The sequence below is a fragment of the Anser brachyrhynchus genome (assembly GCF_964034855.1).
Source record: "Anser brachyrhynchus genome assembly, contig: SCAFFOLD_331, whole genome shotgun sequence".
In the NCBI taxonomy this organism is placed as follows: Eukaryota; Metazoa; Chordata; class Aves; order Anseriformes; family Anatidae; genus Anser; species Anser brachyrhynchus.
Genome location: NW_027663569.1, coordinates 99244 through 115000, shown reverse-complemented (window position 1 = coordinate 115000; position 15757 = coordinate 99244). Strand labels below are relative to the sequence as shown.

Sequence of the window (15757 nt, the reverse complement as noted above, 5' to 3'; positions counted from 1 at the left end):
CAGCCGAGGGGGGGCCCTGGCACAGCCCCCCCCCGCGATGCCGCCCCCCCCCGGGGCCCCCCCGCCGCCCGCAACCCCCCAGGGGCAGCCGGAGCCCACCCCCAGCAGCCCGGGGGGGTCCCCGACCCCCCGCCTTCCCCCTGAGCACCGCCTACTACGAGCCCCCCCCGGCCCAGCAGCCCCCCTTGCCCGAGAAGCGCCCCCCCCAGCGGGGCGCGGGGGGCACGCATGGGTGCCCCCCCCCGGAGCCGGACCCCCCCGCGGGCGCCACCTTTGCGCAGGACACCTCCAAGTTCTGGTATAAGCCGGGGCTGTCGCGGGAGCAAGGTAAGGGGTCGGGGGGGGGGGGGGGGAGGATGGGCAGGGGGGGGGTCCCGGTGTCACCCAGCGGGGGGGGGGGTGACATTGACATGGGGACCCCCACCTCCCCCCCCCAGCCGTGGCCCTGCTGAAGGGCCGGGAGCCGGGCACCTTCCTCATCCGCGACAGCAGCTCCTTCCGCGGCGCCTACGGGCTGGCGCTCAGGGTGGCCGTGCCCCCCCCCGGCTGCGCCCCCCCCGCCAAGGGTAAGGGACCCTCTCCCCACCGCATAGACCCTCCCCCAGCATCCAAAAGCCCCCCCCCAAGCCCCACAGACACCCCCCGCCCCCAGCAGCCCATCGAGCCCCCCAGCACCCTGTAATCCCCCGCAGCACCCTTAACCCCCCCCCCGTGTCCCCTGGGTACCCCATAAAGCTCCTCCCAACCCCCAACAGCCCCCACCAAACCCCATAGCCCCCCCCCCAGCACCCCTACCCCCCCCATTTCACAGGATGTCCCCCCCCCCCATTTCACCCCATTTCACCCCACAGCCCCCAGCACCCCATGCCCCCTCCCCCCCATTTCACCCCATAGCCCCCTCCATTTCACCCCACGCCCCCCCATACCTTCCCACCCTTACTGGGGGGGGGCCTGCATCGCCCTCCCCCCGAGGCCGACCCCCCCTCCCCCCCGCCCTCAGGGGACCCCCAGGAGCAGCTGGTGCGCCACTTCCTCATCGAGACGGGGCCGCGGGGCGTCAAGATCCGGGGGGGCCAGGAGGAGCCGCACTTCGGTGAGGGGGGGGGCCGGGGGGGCCCGAGGGGGGGGTCGCGGGCGGGGGTCGGGGTGCCTCTAACCCCCCCCCCCCGCCCCGATTTGCAGGGAGCCTGCCTGCGCTGGTGCTGCAGCACTCCATCACCCCCATCTCCCTGCCCTGTGCCCTCCGCATCCCCAGCAAAGGTGGGTGCCCCCCCCCGGCTTGAACTCCCCCCCATGTACCCCCCCATGCCCCTTCTCCCCCCCCCCCCCCCCCAATTCACTCCTCATCCCCACCCCCAAACCACCAACCCCCACCCTAAAATGCCCCCTGCCCCTTGCCGGGGGCGGGGAGGAACACGGGGGGGGGGGAACTCGGGGCGGGCTCATGGGGGTCCCGGCGCCCCCCCCAGCCTGTGCCCCCGCCCCCCCCCCAGACCTGCTGCAGGAGGGACTGGGGTTGTCGGCGCCCCCCAACGTCAGCACGGCCGCGGAGCTGCTGCGGCAGGGAGCAGGTGGGGGGGGGGCCACTGGGAAGGGGGGAAGGGGGGGGGCACTGGGGGGGATGGGAACGGGGAAGGGATGGGAATGGGGGGGTACTGGGAGCGGAGGGGGAATGGAACCGGGCAGGGGCACCGGAATGGGGTCACTGGGATTGTACTGGGAATGGGGGGGGGGCACTGGGATTGGGGTCATTGGGATGGGGACAGTGGGGTTGGGGAACTGGGACTGGGAGCACTGGGACTGGTGGCACTGGGACTGGGGACTAGGACTGGGAGCTGGGACTGGTGAAACTGGGACTGGGGACTAGGACTGGGAGCTGGGACTGGTGAAACTGGGACTGGGGACTAGGACTGGGAGCTGGGACTGGTGGAACTGGGACTGGGGATTAGGACTGGGAGCTGGGACTGGTGGAACTGGGACTGGGGACTAGGACTGGGAGCTGGGACTGGTGGCACTGGGGTCACTGGGAGGGCACTGGGACTGGCGGCACTGGTGGCACTGGGAGCCCCGTGGCCGTGCCCCGTGCCCGGTGCCCCGAGGCCGGGGGGTGCAGCCCCCCCCCCCCCCCCCCAGGGTGCTGCGTGCGCTTCCTGGGCTCGGTGGGCACCGAGTCGCTGACGGGGCCGCAGGCGGTGGCCAGGGCCACCAGCACCCTGCTGGCCGCCAGCCCCCCGCCCCCCGCCGGCACCGTGCACTTCAGGGCGGGGGCGCACGGCATCACCCTCACCGACCGGCAGCGCAAGTGAGACCCCCCCCCCGGGACCCCATCGGGACCCCCCCGGGACCCCCCACCCCAACGGGAACCCTGGAACCCCCCCCCGGGATTCCCCCGAACCCAATGGGACCCCCCCCGGGACCCCCCACCCCAACGGGACCCCAATGGGACCCACCCCCCAGAGCCAAGGGAACCCAGAAGGGCCCCCCCTGGGACACCCCCACCCAACAGGACCCACCCAGACCCCAACGGGACTCCCCCAGGACCCCAATAGGACCCCCCCCGGGACCCCGCGGACCCCAACGGGACCCCCCTGGGACCCCAGTGAGACGCCCCCCAGAGCCAAGGGAACCCAACAGGACCCCCATGGGACCCCCCCGGGACTCCCCCAGACCCTGGAACCCCTCTGGGCCCCGCCAGACCCAAGGGACCCCCAAGACCCCCCCCCACCACCCTGGGGTCCCCCCCCATCCCCCCTCACCCCCTGCCCCCCCCCAGGCTCTTCTTCCGCCGGCACTACCCCGTGGCCAGCGTCACCTTCTGCAGCATCGACCCCCAGGGCCGCAGGTGGGGGCATGGGGGGGGGGACGCGAGGGGGGGGGGGACCACAAGATTCGGGGGGGGGGGGCCACGCGATTTTTGGGGGGAGAAAACGATTGGGGGGGGCAAACGACTTTAAGGGGGAGCACACAGCTTTTTGGGGTGATGCATACAATTTGGGGGGGGGCACACGACTTGGGAGGGGGCAGACGATTGGGGGGGGCACAATTTAGGTCGGGGAGGCCACGACCCTGCTAACTACCCCCCCCCCCCGCCGCAGGTGGGCGAACGCAGACGGCACCACGTCCCGGTGAGCACCGCGGGACCTCCGTGACCCCCCCCGGCGGGACGGGGACACCACCAGGTGCCCCCCCCCGGTGCCATCCCCCCAATAAAATGTCCCTGCTGTGCCCCCCCCAGGATCTTCGGCTTCGTGGCCAAGCAGCCGGGGGGGCCGTGCAACGCCTGCCACCTCTTCGCCGAGCTCGACCCCGAGCAGCCGGCGGCCGCCATCGTCGCCTTCGTCACCAAGGTGATGCTGGGCACCCAGCGCAAGTGAGCCCCCCCCAAATAATGCCCCCCCCCCGAAAATAGTGCCCCCCCCCACCAAAAAATAGTGCTCCCCATCAACAGCCAGCTGGGGAGAGGCGCTCCCCCTCCCCCCTTCCCATAGCCATGGGGGGGGCACAGCCTAATGGGGGGGGCACAGCTTTAAGGGGGAGCCCCAGCCCCAAGGGGGGGGGGCCCAGCCTTAGCGGGGGGGGGGCCGGCCCCCCTGCCGTGGGGGGGCCCGAAGCACAGAGTCTCTATTTTTGTGTAAGAAAAGCTTCCAGCAGACATCTCTAATATATATATGTATTGTGTACGGGGAGGGGGGCACCGAGCTGGGGGGGGGCACAGAGCCCTGCCCCCCCCCGCCTCCAGCCCTGCCCCCCATTTATTAACCATGTGCAAACGGCCCCAGAAGCACCGAGCTTCTCCTTAATGCGCCATGAGGGGGGCGGTCGGGGGGGGGGGCAGCCCTTTGTGACCCCCACCCAGCGAAAGGAGGGCTGGGGGGGGGGGAACAGGGCTGGAGCCCCCCCGGGGGGGTACATTCATGAAAAGGGGACAATGACAGCATGGATGGGGGGGGGGGGGGTGACGACACCCACCTACCCTTAAATGTGCCCCCCCGGAGGACAACACAGAAGCCCTCCAGGAAGGGGGAGGACACAGAGACCCCCCCCAGGAAGGGGGGGGACAACCCAGAAGCCCCCTCCAGGAGGGGGGAGGGACACAGAGACCCCCCCAACCCCAACAGGGGGGCGACATGGGGCTGGACGGGGACCCCCGGGGCAGCACGGGGGGGGGGGGCCACGCCCCTGGTGCTGTGGGGGCGTCCCGGGGGGGTCGCGGGGGGGCTACCCGCTGAGGGGGTGCAGGTCCACCTTGACCTTCTCGCCGCTGCTCAGCATGCCCACGGTGGGGAAGTAGCCCCCCCGCGGCACCGCCGCCTCCTTCTTGCCGATGATCTTCCCGTTGCGGGTGAAGAACACCTGGGGGGCACGGGGGGGGGCACGGTGGGGGGGGGGGGCTGGGGGCCCCCCTAAAATATTGGGGGGGGGCAAAGGGAACAGTGCCCGCTGGTGTGCCCAGCGCTGTGCCCCGTGGTGGTGGGGTGGGTGCCGTGCCCCCCCCCCCAAAATAAACCCGAGGAAAGGCACCAAAACACGGTGCCCCCCCCCCCGCGCCCCCCCCCAACTCACCACCACCTTCCTGCCGCCGTGCTCCTGCTCCGTGTCCTCGCCATCATCTTCCTCCTCCTCCTCCTCCTCCTCCTCCTCCTGGTGCAGGTAGGTGACGTTGCGCACCCCCCGAGCCTTCGGCCTCACCTCGGCCGTGTCGCTGGGGTCGTCGCTGTCCCCTGGGGGGGGCACAAACACACATTGGGGGGCTTCCCCACGGGGGGGGGCGGTCCCGGCCCCGCACCCCCCCCCGTACCTTCGCTGTCCAGGCTGTAGTCGCGGGGGAACATGATGCCGCAGCCCATGATGTCGCCCTTGTAGCAGCGGGGGCCGAAGGGGTCCCCCACGCCGCTGCCGTGGAAAATCTTCCCGTCATCTGGGGGGGGAGGTGGTGTCACTGACCCCCCCGGCACCAATAAGCCCCCCAGCACCAATAAACCCCCTCAGTGTCAACAACCCCCCCCCAGCACCAATAACCCCACCCCCCGGCACCAATAACCCTCCCCCGCCATCAATAACCCTCTTCCTGGTACCAATAACCCCCCCCCACGGCACCAAACCCCCCCAGTAGCATCACCAGGGTCTCCCCCCTGCCCACCCCCCATCACAGCCGGGTGCCCCCTCCCTGATTCCCTCCCATCACAATGTCCCTGCTGCCCCCCCCAGCCACAAAGTGGGGGGTGTCACAGAGCCCCCCCAGCTCAGGGTGGGGCCGTTTCCAGGAAGAGGAGGAGGCGGCTGAAGGCCCCCCCCCACATCGCAGCTTTTGGGCAAGGAACACCAGAACGGGGACAAATAACAGGGGAGGGGGGACACAAAGAGGGAGGGGGGCGTCATGTCCCCCCCCCCATCTTCGGGGGGGGGGGGGCCCACCTGCGTGGTACGCCACCGAGCCCCTGCTCCAGCCGGGGTGCCGGTTCTTGGGGTAGTCCTGGGGGAGGAGGAGGAGGAAGAGGCTGAAGGCTCAGCGGGGCCGGGGGGGGGGGTCGCGGCGGAGGCCCCCCCGCGCACCTTGCGCGCCAGCCCCAGCGCGATGTAGCACTTCTCGCCCGGGTCCACGATCTCCACCTCGAAGTAGTGGCTGCGGGGGCTCAGCGGGCGCCGCGCCTGCGCCAGCCCCACGTCCACGATGCTCTTGCCCTTGCCCGCGTACTCCAGGAGCTGGGGAGGGGAACACAAAGGGGGGGGTTAGGAGGGAGCCGGAGGGGTAGGAGGGAGCCGGGGGGGGGGGTAACGTCAGCCTGGGGGGGGGAAAAACCAGCCTAAGGAGGGTAAAAACCAGGCTGGAGGGTAAAAAATATCTGGGAGGGGTAAAAAACACCAGTGCCCCCAGAACTCACTGTGTCCCAGTGCCCCAGTCCCCCCCAGTGCTCCCAGTGCCCCCAGCCCCCCCCAGTGCTCCCAGTGCCCCCCAGTGCCCCCTGTGACCCCAGTGCCCCCCAGTGCCCCCAGCCCCCCCCAGTGCTCCCAGTGCCCCCCAGTGCTCACTGTGCCCCCCAGTGCCCACTGTGACCCCAGTGATCCCAGTGCCCCCCAGAGCTCACTGTGACCCCAGTGCTCACTGTGACCCCAGTGCCCACTGTGACCCCAGTGCCCCAGTCCCCCCCAGTGCTCCCAGCCCCCCAGTCCCGCCCGGCGCCCCCAGCCCCGCACCGTGCCGCAGGCCCTGACGTCGTGCAGCCGCCCCCACTCGTCCTCGTGGCTGTCCACCACCATCATGGCACCCTCGTCCTGCTCGGCGCCCAGCTCCGCCCGCAGGTGCAGCCGCACCTCCTCGCCCAGCGAGTGCATGCCCACGGCCGGGAACAGCCCCTCGGGGCCGCGCGGCATCACCGTGGAGCCCACCTGCGGGGACGGGGCGGTGAGACCCCCCCGTGCCCCCCCCCCCGGCAGCAACTTGGGGCCGGGAACAGCCCGCTGGGGGACAGGGGTATCGCGGTGGAGCCCGCCTTGGGGGGGGGAGCACCTGGGGGGGGACACGGGGACACTGATGGGACCCCCGTGTGCCCCCCCCCGGCAGCGGTTCAGGACCAGGAACAGCCCCTCAGGGGACAGCAGCGCAACAGCGGAGCCCCTCTGAGAGGTGACAGGGACGCTGTCGGGCCCCCCCGTGCCCCGCCCCGCGCCGTGCCCCCCCCGTGCCGTGCCCCCCCCTGCGCCGTGCCCCCCCCTGCTCACCCGCTCCCCGTTCTTGGTGAAGAAGACCTGCGCCGTGCGCACCTCGAAGGACGCCGGCTCGATGCCGCAGCCGATGCGGTCGCCGGAGCTGCACTTGGTGCCGAACTGCCGGCCTTTGGCCCGGCCGCTGTACAGCCTGGGGGGGGCACACACACGCCCGGGGGGGTGACACCGGGCCCGTGGGACCCCCCCCCCCAGTCCCCAGGTCCCCCCCGTCCCCACGCACTTGCCGTCATCGGCGTGGTACGCCACGGAGTCGGGCAGCCAGCCCGGCTGGTGGTCCAGGCTGTACGACTGCGGCACCAGCCCCACCGCGATGGTGCCGCGCACGCCGCTGTCCACGATCGACACCTGGGGGGGTGCACGGGCATCAGCCCCCCCCGGGGGGAGTCGCTCACGGCCCCCCTGAGGGGCTGGGGGGGTGGATGGGGACCCCCGCGGTGTCCCCGAGGGGCTGGGGAGGGACCTGTGGGGTCTGCTCAGGGCTTTGGGGGGCTGCAGTTGGGGCTCGGTGCCCCCCCTGGTACAGGAGTGCCCCCTCGCAGGGATTTGGGGATGCGGATGGGACCCCTGCAGAGAAGGGTGGGGGCCCCAAAAACAGGGTGGGGGGCACCCAAAAGCCCCCCCCCGCCCCCCCTCCTTGGCTGTTCCTTGGGGAACCCCAAAAACTTGGGATCCGGGAAGGATGGGACACCCCCGGAGGAGGCCAGGACCCTCCTTCAGGAAGATGGGGACCCCAAAAGCAAGGGGGGGGGCACCTGAGCCCCCCCAGCCCCCTCCCCCCGGACCCTCCCAGCCCCCCCGGGACCCACCTCGAAGTAGTTGTTGTCCCTGGTCAGCGGCCGTGGCGCCACGTAGCAGCCCACCTCGCCTGAGTCCCCATGGTAGCTGTGGGACGGGGGGTGGTCAGGCATCGCGGGGGGGGGGCTCAGGCACTGGGGGGGGGGGTCACCCCTCGCCCCCCCCCGCCCTCCCCTACCTGAGGGTGTCGCCGTCCACCAGGATGTGCCGGGAGCGCTCCTGGCGCCCGGCCCGCACCTCGCGGATCTCGCGGATGCGGCGCCGCCAGCTGAGGAACCTGTAGTGCAGGCGCAGCTCATCCATGGCCAGCCTGGGGGGCACCGCACGTCAGCCCCCCCAAGCCCCCCCCCGCCCCCCCACCGCTCAGACCCCTACAGCCCCCCCCCGCCCCATAGGCAGCCCCCTCCCACCCAGGCAGCCCCGAAGCCTCCCCCCCCCATAACTGCCCCCCCCGACCCCCCCACCTGGGTCCTGACAGGCTCTGCCGCCCCCCCAGCCCCCCAACAAGCGCCCCCCCAATCCCAGACCCCGCCCCCCGCCCCTCCCTCACAAGCAGCCCCCCCCAGCCCCAGGGCAGCCTCCCCCCAACCTGCCCCCCCGCCCTAGCCCCCCCCCAGCCCCGAGCCCGCCCCAAACCCGCCCCCCCTCCTCCCCCAGCCCCAGCCCCAGCCCCGGGACGCCCCGGGACCCCCCGAGCCCCCCCCCAGCCCCCCCCGTGCCCCCCCCTCACCGTCCCGGCCCCTCCCGCCCCCGCCATGGCGCCGCGCTCCGGCCGCTCCCGGCCCCGCTCCCCACTCACAGCCGGGGCCGCGCTTCCGCCTCCTCCCCTCCCAGCCCCGCCCCGCCGCCGCCGCGCCGCCAATCGCGAGCCGGCGCGGGGCGACTGACGGCAGGAAGAGCCAATGGGAGAGAGGGAGGAGGGGCCTGGAGGGAGGGGGCGTGAGCCTGCGGGGTCACGTGACAGCGCGGGCAGAGTTAGGGAGAGAGCGCCCCCTGGTGGCGGGGAGGGGTACTGGGGGCACGGGGGGCACGGGGGGTACTGGGGGTACTGGGGGGTACTGGGGGGTACGGGGGGTACTGGGGGATACTGGGAGGTACTGGGGGGTACTGGGGATACTGGGCGTACTGGGAGGTACTGGGGGTATTGGAGAATACTGGGGGGTACTGGGGGATACTGGGGGGTACTGGGAGGTACTGGGGATCCTGGGGGTACTGGGGGATACTGGGGGATACTGGGGGATACTGGGGGATACTGGGGGGTACTGGGAGGTACTGGGGGTATTGGAGAATACTGGGGGGTACTGGGGGATACTGGTGGGTACTGGGAGGTACTGGGGATCCTGGGGGTACTGGGGGATACTGGGGGATACTGGGGGGTACTGGGAGTACTGGGAGGTACTGGGGGTACTGGGGGGTAATGGGGATACTGGGAGCAATGGGAGACACTGGGGAATACTGGAGGAACTGGGAGGTAATGGGAGCACTGGGGGATAATGGGGAGTACTGGGGGCACTGGGAGGGGGGATATTGGGGGGTAATGGGCGAACTGGGGGATATTGGGGGGCACTGGGAGATACTGGGGGCACTGGGAGCACTGGGAGCACTGGAGCACAGCAGTGGGGACGAGTAGGGGGGGCCCTGAGGGGCACGGGACTGGGGGCACTGGGGGCGCTGGGGCTGGGGCTACTGGGGACCAACGGGGGCTACTGGGGGCTACCCCAGGGCGCCCCCGCCCGGAGTCGCCTCCCAAGCCCCGCCCCTCCGGCCCCGGCCACGCCCCCTTTTGTCACCGGCCACGCCCCCAACTCCTGGCGGGAAAAGGAAGGAGGTGAGGGGTGGGGGGGGGCGCGGGGGGGCCGGGGGGCTCCTGGAGGGGCCGGGGGGACTCGGGGGGGGGGGGGCGGGGTGCTCCCGGAAACCGGGGGGAACCGGGGGGAACCGGGGGGAACCGGAGATATCGAGCAACGGGCGGGGCGGGGGGAACCGGACCCTGGGGGGCGGGGGGTACTGGGAGCACTGGGGATTACTGGGAGCACTGGGGGACCCAGCCCAATGGCAGCGGGGGGGCACTGGGGGTTCTGGTGGGCTGGGTCTCATGGCGGGGGAGGGAACTGGGGACAACTGGTGGAACTGGTCTCATGGTGGGGGGCTACTGGGGACACTGGGAACACTGGGGACTGGGTCCCGTGGCAGTGCGGGCGTACTGGGGATGATGAGGGGGTACTGGGGACACTGGGGGGACCAGTTCCCACGGCAGTGGGGGGGTTCTGGGGACACTGGGGGACTGTGTCACCTGGCAGCGGGGAGGTACTGGGGACACTGGGGGGTCCTATGGCAATGGGGGGGGTACTGGGGACACTGGGGTGCCCCACAGCTGGCTCCATGTCTCTGGGGACGCCGGGGGGACCCCTCCCCACAGCAGTGGGGGGGGCACATATGGTGGGGGGGTACACACACAGGACAGAGGGGGCACACACATGGGTCAGGGATGGCGCACGGCGCTGTCCCCGGGGTCCTCGTCTGTCCCTGTGCCCCGACGTGCCCCCCCCCCCCTCCCGGCAGCTCCATCCCTGATGGCGTCAGGTGAGCGTGAGACGCTGCTGGGGCTGCAGCGGGCGCTGGCAGAGGACGAGTTCGAGGCCTTCAAGTTCCTGCTGGGGGGGCAGCTGCCGCTGAGCCGCCTGCACCCCGCCACGCGCCCCGAGCTCTGCACCCTGCTCCTGCAGCACTTCCCCGGCCGCGCGCTGCTCGTGGCCGCCGCCGTCCTCCGGCAGCTCGGCCGCCACGACCTCCTGCGGCAGTACCAGCTCCCCGAGGAGGACGAGGCCCCGGGCGGCCTCGGTGAGGCCGGCGGCGGAGCTCAGGGTGCCGCAGGTGCCCAGGGTGCTGGAGGTGGTCAGGGTGCTGGAGATGCCCAGGGTCCTGGAGGCGCTCGGGGTGCTGCAGGTGCTCCGGATGCTGGAGGTGTTCAGGACGCTGGAGGTATCCATCATACCGGAGATGCCCGGGGTACTGGAGGTGTCTGGGGTGCCCAGGGTGCTGGAAGTGTTGGAGGTGCCCAGGGTGCTGGAGGCACTTGGGGTGCTGGGGGCGCACAGGGTATTGGAGGTGCTGGAGATGCCCGGAGTGCTGGAGGTGCTGGAGGTGCTTGGGGCGCTGGAGGCGCTCTGGATACTGGAGGCGCCCAGGTTGTGGGAGGTATCCAGGATACTGGAGGTGCCCGGGTCCTGGAGGCGCTTGGGGTGCTGAAGGTGCCTGGGATGCTGGAGGCGCTCAGGGTCCTGGAGGTGTTCGGGGTGCTGGAGGTGCCCAGGGTCTTGGGGATGCTGGAGATGCCCGGGGTGCTGGCAGCACTGCCCAAGGATCACCAGGACCTGCTGAGGATGCTCGGGGAGGCACTGGGGGGGTGCGGGGAGGATGTGGCAGCACCCCTGACGCTCCCCCCTGCCCCTAGGCCGCCCCCCCCGGCTGCTGACGGAGCAGGACCTGCTGCTGGTGGCGCAGAGGCTGGGCAGCGAGTGGCAGGAGGTGGGCATCGCCTGCCTGGGGCTGCCGCAGAGCCGCCTCGAGCAGATCGGCGAGGAGCGGCCGCAGCGCGCCGTGCTGCGCACCTTCGAGATGCTGCGGGAGTGGCGCCGGCGGCAGCAGGGGGGGGCCACTGCCCCCCGGCTGCGGGACTGCCTGCGCGGTGCCCCCGTGGACCCCGAGGTGCTCGAGCTCCTGCAGGGCATGTAGGGGGGGCGCAGCCGGGGGGGTCCTGGCCATGCTCGGGGCTGTTTTATGCTGGGACCGGCAGAATAAAGTGTATTTATTCTACAGTAAATCGGGTTTATCTTATGGTGAAATGGGTCTATTCCGTGGTAAAATGGGATTTATTCCATGGTAAAAAGGGATTTATTCCACGGTAAAAAGGGATTTATTCCACCCATCCTCACAGCATGGTGGAGGCCGGTCCAGCCTTCACTGGGCTACGAGCAGGGGGAGCACCCCCCACCCTCGGTCCCCAAATGTCCCCCCCCAGGGGGGCATGCAGGGCCCTAGAGGTCACGCCCCAGCCTCTCGATCTCGTCCAGGAAGAAGTCAAGGTCGGCCCTGGTGACGGCGGGGCTGGTGACGATCTGCCGGAAGAAGTTGACCCTGGCGCCGTGGGGCTGGTAGCCCACCATCATGGAGCCCTCCTTCATCATCCTCTCCTTGATGGCGGGGGCCACCTGCACAGGGACAGGGCCATGGGGGGGCTGCCGGGGGGGTTGCGGGGGGGCGGGGGGGGCTGGGTGCTGCGCTCACCTTCCCCAGCCGCAGCCAGAAATCTTCACAGCCCTCGCGGCCCCGCAGGCTGGGCGGCACGAACCAGAAGCAGAGGTTGATGAATTCGGGCTGCAGGGGACGAGGGCAGAAAATGGGCTGAGGGTGGGGGGTTAACGGAGCCTTACCAAGGTCACTGGCACCGGCTGTGCCCTGCTTCTGGGGACACCCTGATGGATTGGTGTGAACCCCAAAGTGGCCGCAGGACAGGAGGGGGGTGCTCCCTGCTCCCACTCCCCCGGGGCTCCCTGGTGATGCCGCAGCACCACGGCGTGAAATCACCCCGACAGCAGCACGGGCGTGCGGCCCTGTACCTCGAGCACCAGCTGGAAGCCGTCCCTCCGCCTCACCTCCTCCGCCAGGTACCTGGGGACAGAGCAGCGTCAGCCACGGCCCCGGGGCCACGAGATGCTGTGGGGGGCATCTCACAGCCCCCCCGGGCTCGGGGAGGGGTCCTGGCACTCGCCTGGTGCAGGCAAAGGCCCTGTCAACACGGCGCTCCAGCCCCTCGGTGCCCACGGCCTTCCAGAGCAGCCAGAGCTTGAGGCAGTCGACGCGCCGGCCGCACTGCACCGTCTTGTCGCCGGTGTCGTACGCCACGTCGTAGAATTTGTCAGGCTGGAAGAGGTACGCGGCGCCTGCCCCGTGGCACCGCTGCAGCAGCCCCTGGGGGAGGCCGCAGGGGGCTCAGCACCGGGGTCCTGGGGGGCCTGGAGGTCCCAGGGTGGGGGCGCGGGACCTACGGAGGTGTCGCGGAGGAGCAGAGCCGAGCACTGCAGCCCCACCGCCAGCATCTTGTGCGGGTTCCAGGCCACCGAGTCAGCCCTGGGAGGAGAATGGGGTCAGGGGGTCAGGGGGACGATGCCACCGGCCCCCCCTCCCAGCCCCCCCAGCCCCCTGAGTCCTTAAGCAGCGAGTCCTGAGCCCGTCTCGCAGCGCGGATACCTCTCGATGCCGGCCAGGAGGTGTCGGTGCGTCCTGGAGAGCAGCGCGCTCCCGCCCCAGGCGGCCTGCGGGGCACAGGGGGTGGGAGCAGGGGGCGCCCCCGGGGCACCCCAGGGGATTGGGGCTGCGGGGAGACCCCTCCCGCCCCCCCCCAGAGACTCACGTCCACGTGGAGCCAGAGGCCGTGGCGCTGGCACACGTCCGCCACGCTGCCCAGCGGGTCGAAGGCGCCCAGGACGGTGGTGCCGCACGTGGCACTGACGAAGAAGGGCACGGCGCCCTGGGGGGCGGCAGGGTGGGGATGGGGGCAGGGGTGGGGACAGGGGCAGCACAGCGGGATGGGGGCAGCACAGCGGGATGGGGGGCAGTGGGGTGGGAAGGGGCAGTGCATTGCAGGGGGGAGCACAGTGGGGCAGGGGGCAGCGCGCTGGGGGACAAGGGACAGTGCATTGGGGCAGGGGACGGTGCACTGGGGTGGGGGGCAGCACACTGGGGCCGGGGGCAGTGCATTGGGGCAGGGGGCAGTGCATTGGGGTGAGGGGAAGCAGGTAGGGGCAGGGGGCAGCATATTTGGGCCAAGGGCAGCACGTTGGGGCCGGAGGCAGCACAATGGGGTCAGGGTATTTGCAGAGGATCCCACCACGGCCGGCTCCCCGCGGCCTCACCTCGCCTTTCGCCCTCTCGATCTCCTTCTCCAGCTCCTCAGGGATCATCTTCCCCCTGTGGGGTACCGGGGGCTCAGCAGCAGGGCTGGGGGTCCCGTCCCAACCCCCCCCCGCGGTGCCCGGGGCCCTCACCTCTCATCCGTGCGCACCAGGAAGACGTTGTCGGTGCCGATGCCCAGGAAGGCGGCCCCCTTCTCGATGGAGTAGTGGCTCTGGGGGGGGCAGCAGGGTTGGGGGGCCGGGGGGGGGCTGCCCCCGAGCCCCCCCACCCCGTCCCCATCCCCACCTCCTGTGAGGCGAAGAGCGCCAGGCGCGGCAGGGCCCGGCTGCCCCTCTGCCGGCCCTCGGGGAAGCGCTGGAAGCGGGCGACGTTCATGGCGTACATGTTGGAGATGGAGCCTCCTGCGGGGGGGGCGCTCAGCACCGGCCCTGGGGGGTGATGCGGACCCCGGGACCCCCCCCGTAGCTCCCTCCCACACACACACCAGGGCAGAAGGTGCCGTCGCCGCTGCTCCATCCCACCAGCTCCCGCAGCTTGGCCAGCACCACCTCCTCCATCAGCACGAACACCGGGGCGATCTCGTACGTGTACCTGGGGGCGGCACGACAGGACCGGGGGGGCTGGAAACGGAGTCCCCCCATGCCCCGAGACCCCCCCTCCCACGTCCCCAGGCACCCACTGGCTGGTGTTGAGGGCCTCGGTCAGCAGGCGTCCCGCCAGCGCGTGGTGGTCCAGCCCCGAGAAGAGCTGGTTGAAGAAGCGGGGGTGTCCTGGGGGGGGACATGGGGGACATCAGCCACGGGGGGGGCGGGGAGCACGGGGAGCCCCCGCACTGCAGGACCCCGGGGACACGGCCCTGACAGGACCATGGGGACACGGCCACGGGGCAGCAAAGGGGGGTGCAGCTAGGTCCGTGGGGTGGGGGGACACGAGTGGAGCAGGTGGGATCTTTGGGGGGGGTGACACCTTAATGGGTGGGGGGACACCAGTGAGGTTGCTGGGACCTTTATGGGTAACAGGGACACGAGTGGCGTTGTTGGGATCTTTGGGGGGGGAACCTTAATGGGTGGGGGGACACGAGTGGGGCTGGGGCTGCTGGGACCAGTGTGCGTGGCGGGGCCGTGACCGGGACGTGCGGGACCCCCGCTCCTGGGGCAAGGAGCAGCCGGGTGGGGAGGGGGCCCTGCAGGCAGCCCTGGGACCGACTGGGACCGACTGGGATCAGCCAGGGCCGCCGGGTTCGTCCATGCGCTCACCGGTCTTGACGCTGTAGCGGGCGACATCGCGGCAGCGCTGCAGCAGGCGCTGCGGGGGCTCCCCGTGGCTGCGCAGCTCCAGGTCCAGCAGCGCCCGCAGCTCCCGCGGCTCCCTCCAGTCGCACACCTGGGCCAGGCCCCGGCGCTCAGCCCCCGGCACCCCCAGAGGGGCTCAGGGACGCCCCCCCCGCCCCGTGTCGGCCCCGCTGGCACCTTGAGGGCCGTGTCCGTGCCCTTGCGGACGACCTCGTCCAGCAGCACCTCGAAGGCCTCCCGCAGGAATTCCTCCCCCGCCGCCCTGTCCAGGCCCGGCCGCTCCAGCGCGCTGCCCTCCGCCATCACGGCCCCGCCACGCCGCTCATCCCTGCGGGACGGACGGACACAGGACGGACTGACACACGGAGGGACAGACGGACACGGGGCGGCTGTCACTCCCCCGTGGGGGTCCCCTATTCAGGGGGCGATGCCCTGGCCCCCCCGTTCCCCTCACCTCGCCCGATTTCTCACCACAAGCGCGGGGGCGAAGGGCAGCAGCCGGCACCCGCGTCCCCTCCCAGGGGACCGGGGCAAAGTGCGGCCCCCCCCAGCGCTGGCGTCCCCAGGGAGGGGCCGTGGGGACGGCCCAGCGCCTCCCAGTGCGCCCAGTACGGGCTGCTGGTCCCGGCTGAAGGCTCCCGATGGCAATGTGAGGGGACGGCGGTGGGCCCGGCCCTGCCCGGGGGGCTCTGGGGGTGCCCCCCCCCCATTTGGCCCCCACCCCAGGATGGGACGGGGGCACCAGGGGCATTCATCTGGGGGGGGCGGGCTGGGGACAGCGGGGGCGGAGCTGAGGGGGGCACGGGGGGGGGGGGCGCTGGGGAGGGCAGGGCCGGGGGCACGGCGGGATGGGGGGGGCATAGAATGGGGGGAGAGGTTTAAAGGCTGCCCCTGGGGCAATACAAGGGGGCAAGGAGTCCCTGGGGGGCAGAAACAGGGGGGGAAGAACACCCCGGGGGACAATAATGGGGGTGGGAGGACCCCTTGCGGGCCAATTTGGAGGGAAAGGTCCCCTCGGGGGGCAGTAC

General features: G+C 71.6%; 4 protein-coding genes across 10 annotated transcripts; 2 read left to right on the top strand and 2 right to left on the bottom strand.

The window, feature by feature from the left end:
* Positions 1 to 5: 5 nt before the first annotated feature.
* LOC308187253 (tensin-2-like) lies at positions 6 to 4202 on the top strand (the record flags this gene model as incomplete). The annotated part of the gene is made up of 9 exons (XM_080609417.1): positions 6 to 327; positions 438 to 566; positions 1001 to 1093; positions 1183 to 1260; positions 1494 to 1571; positions 2134 to 2302; positions 2774 to 2842; positions 3096 to 3125; positions 3236 to 4202. Coding segments are annotated over 9 exons (1107 nt in total), but the record flags the coding sequence as incomplete, so codon positions are not given.
* Positions 4195 to 8392, bottom strand: SPRYD3 (SPRY domain containing 3). 6 transcript variants are annotated; one of them, XM_080609436.1, is made up of 11 exons: positions 8321 to 8392; positions 7700 to 7831; positions 7533 to 7608; positions 6947 to 7071; positions 6721 to 6856; positions 6196 to 6387; positions 5554 to 5703; positions 5416 to 5473; positions 4799 to 4918; positions 4564 to 4721; positions 4195 to 4353 (listed from the first exon to the last, which is right to left on the bottom strand). In XM_080609436.1, exons 2-11 carry the CDS (start codon positions 7822 to 7824, stop codon positions 4219 to 4221), a joined length of 1275 nt encoding a protein of 424 aa, XP_080465562.1. In that variant the 5' UTR covers positions 7825 to 7831; positions 8321 to 8392; the 3' UTR covers positions 4195 to 4218. The 6 variants fall into 6 exon arrangements, with proteins under 6 accessions (XP_080465562.1, XP_080465557.1, XP_080465559.1 ...); XM_080609431.1 differs by having other exon boundaries at positions 8252 to 8333; XM_080609433.1 differs by having other exon boundaries at positions 5611 to 5703; positions 8252 to 8333.
* Positions 8393 to 9243: 851 nt separating this feature from the next.
* Positions 9244 to 11344, top strand: LOC308187262 (uncharacterized protein). The gene is made up of 3 exons (XM_080609437.1): positions 9244 to 9349; positions 10084 to 10503; positions 10976 to 11344. The coding sequence occupies exons 2-3, from the start codon at positions 10095 to 10097 to the stop codon at positions 11254 to 11256; spliced, it is 690 nt and encodes a 229-aa protein (XP_080465563.1). The 5' UTR covers positions 9244 to 9349; positions 10084 to 10094; the 3' UTR covers positions 11257 to 11344.
* A 30-nt stretch (positions 11345 to 11374) lies between these two features.
* Positions 11375 to 15499, bottom strand: CSAD (cysteine sulfinic acid decarboxylase). 2 transcript variants are annotated; one of them, XM_080609429.1, is made up of 15 exons: positions 15184 to 15499; positions 14907 to 15057; positions 14694 to 14820; positions 14117 to 14207; positions 13922 to 14028; positions 13723 to 13838; positions 13569 to 13648; positions 13437 to 13491; positions 12935 to 13051; positions 12772 to 12836; positions 12570 to 12651; positions 12293 to 12492; positions 12141 to 12192; positions 11809 to 11898; positions 11375 to 11732 (listed from the first exon to the last, which is right to left on the bottom strand). In XM_080609429.1, exons 2-15 carry the CDS (start codon positions 15030 to 15032, stop codon positions 11559 to 11561), a joined length of 1482 nt encoding a protein of 493 aa, XP_080465555.1. In that variant the 5' UTR covers positions 15033 to 15057; positions 15184 to 15499; the 3' UTR covers positions 11375 to 11558. The 2 variants fall into 2 exon arrangements, with proteins under 2 accessions (XP_080465555.1, XP_080465556.1); XM_080609430.1 differs by having other exon boundaries at positions 15201 to 15333.
* Between the last annotated feature and the right edge of the window lie 258 nt (positions 15500 to 15757).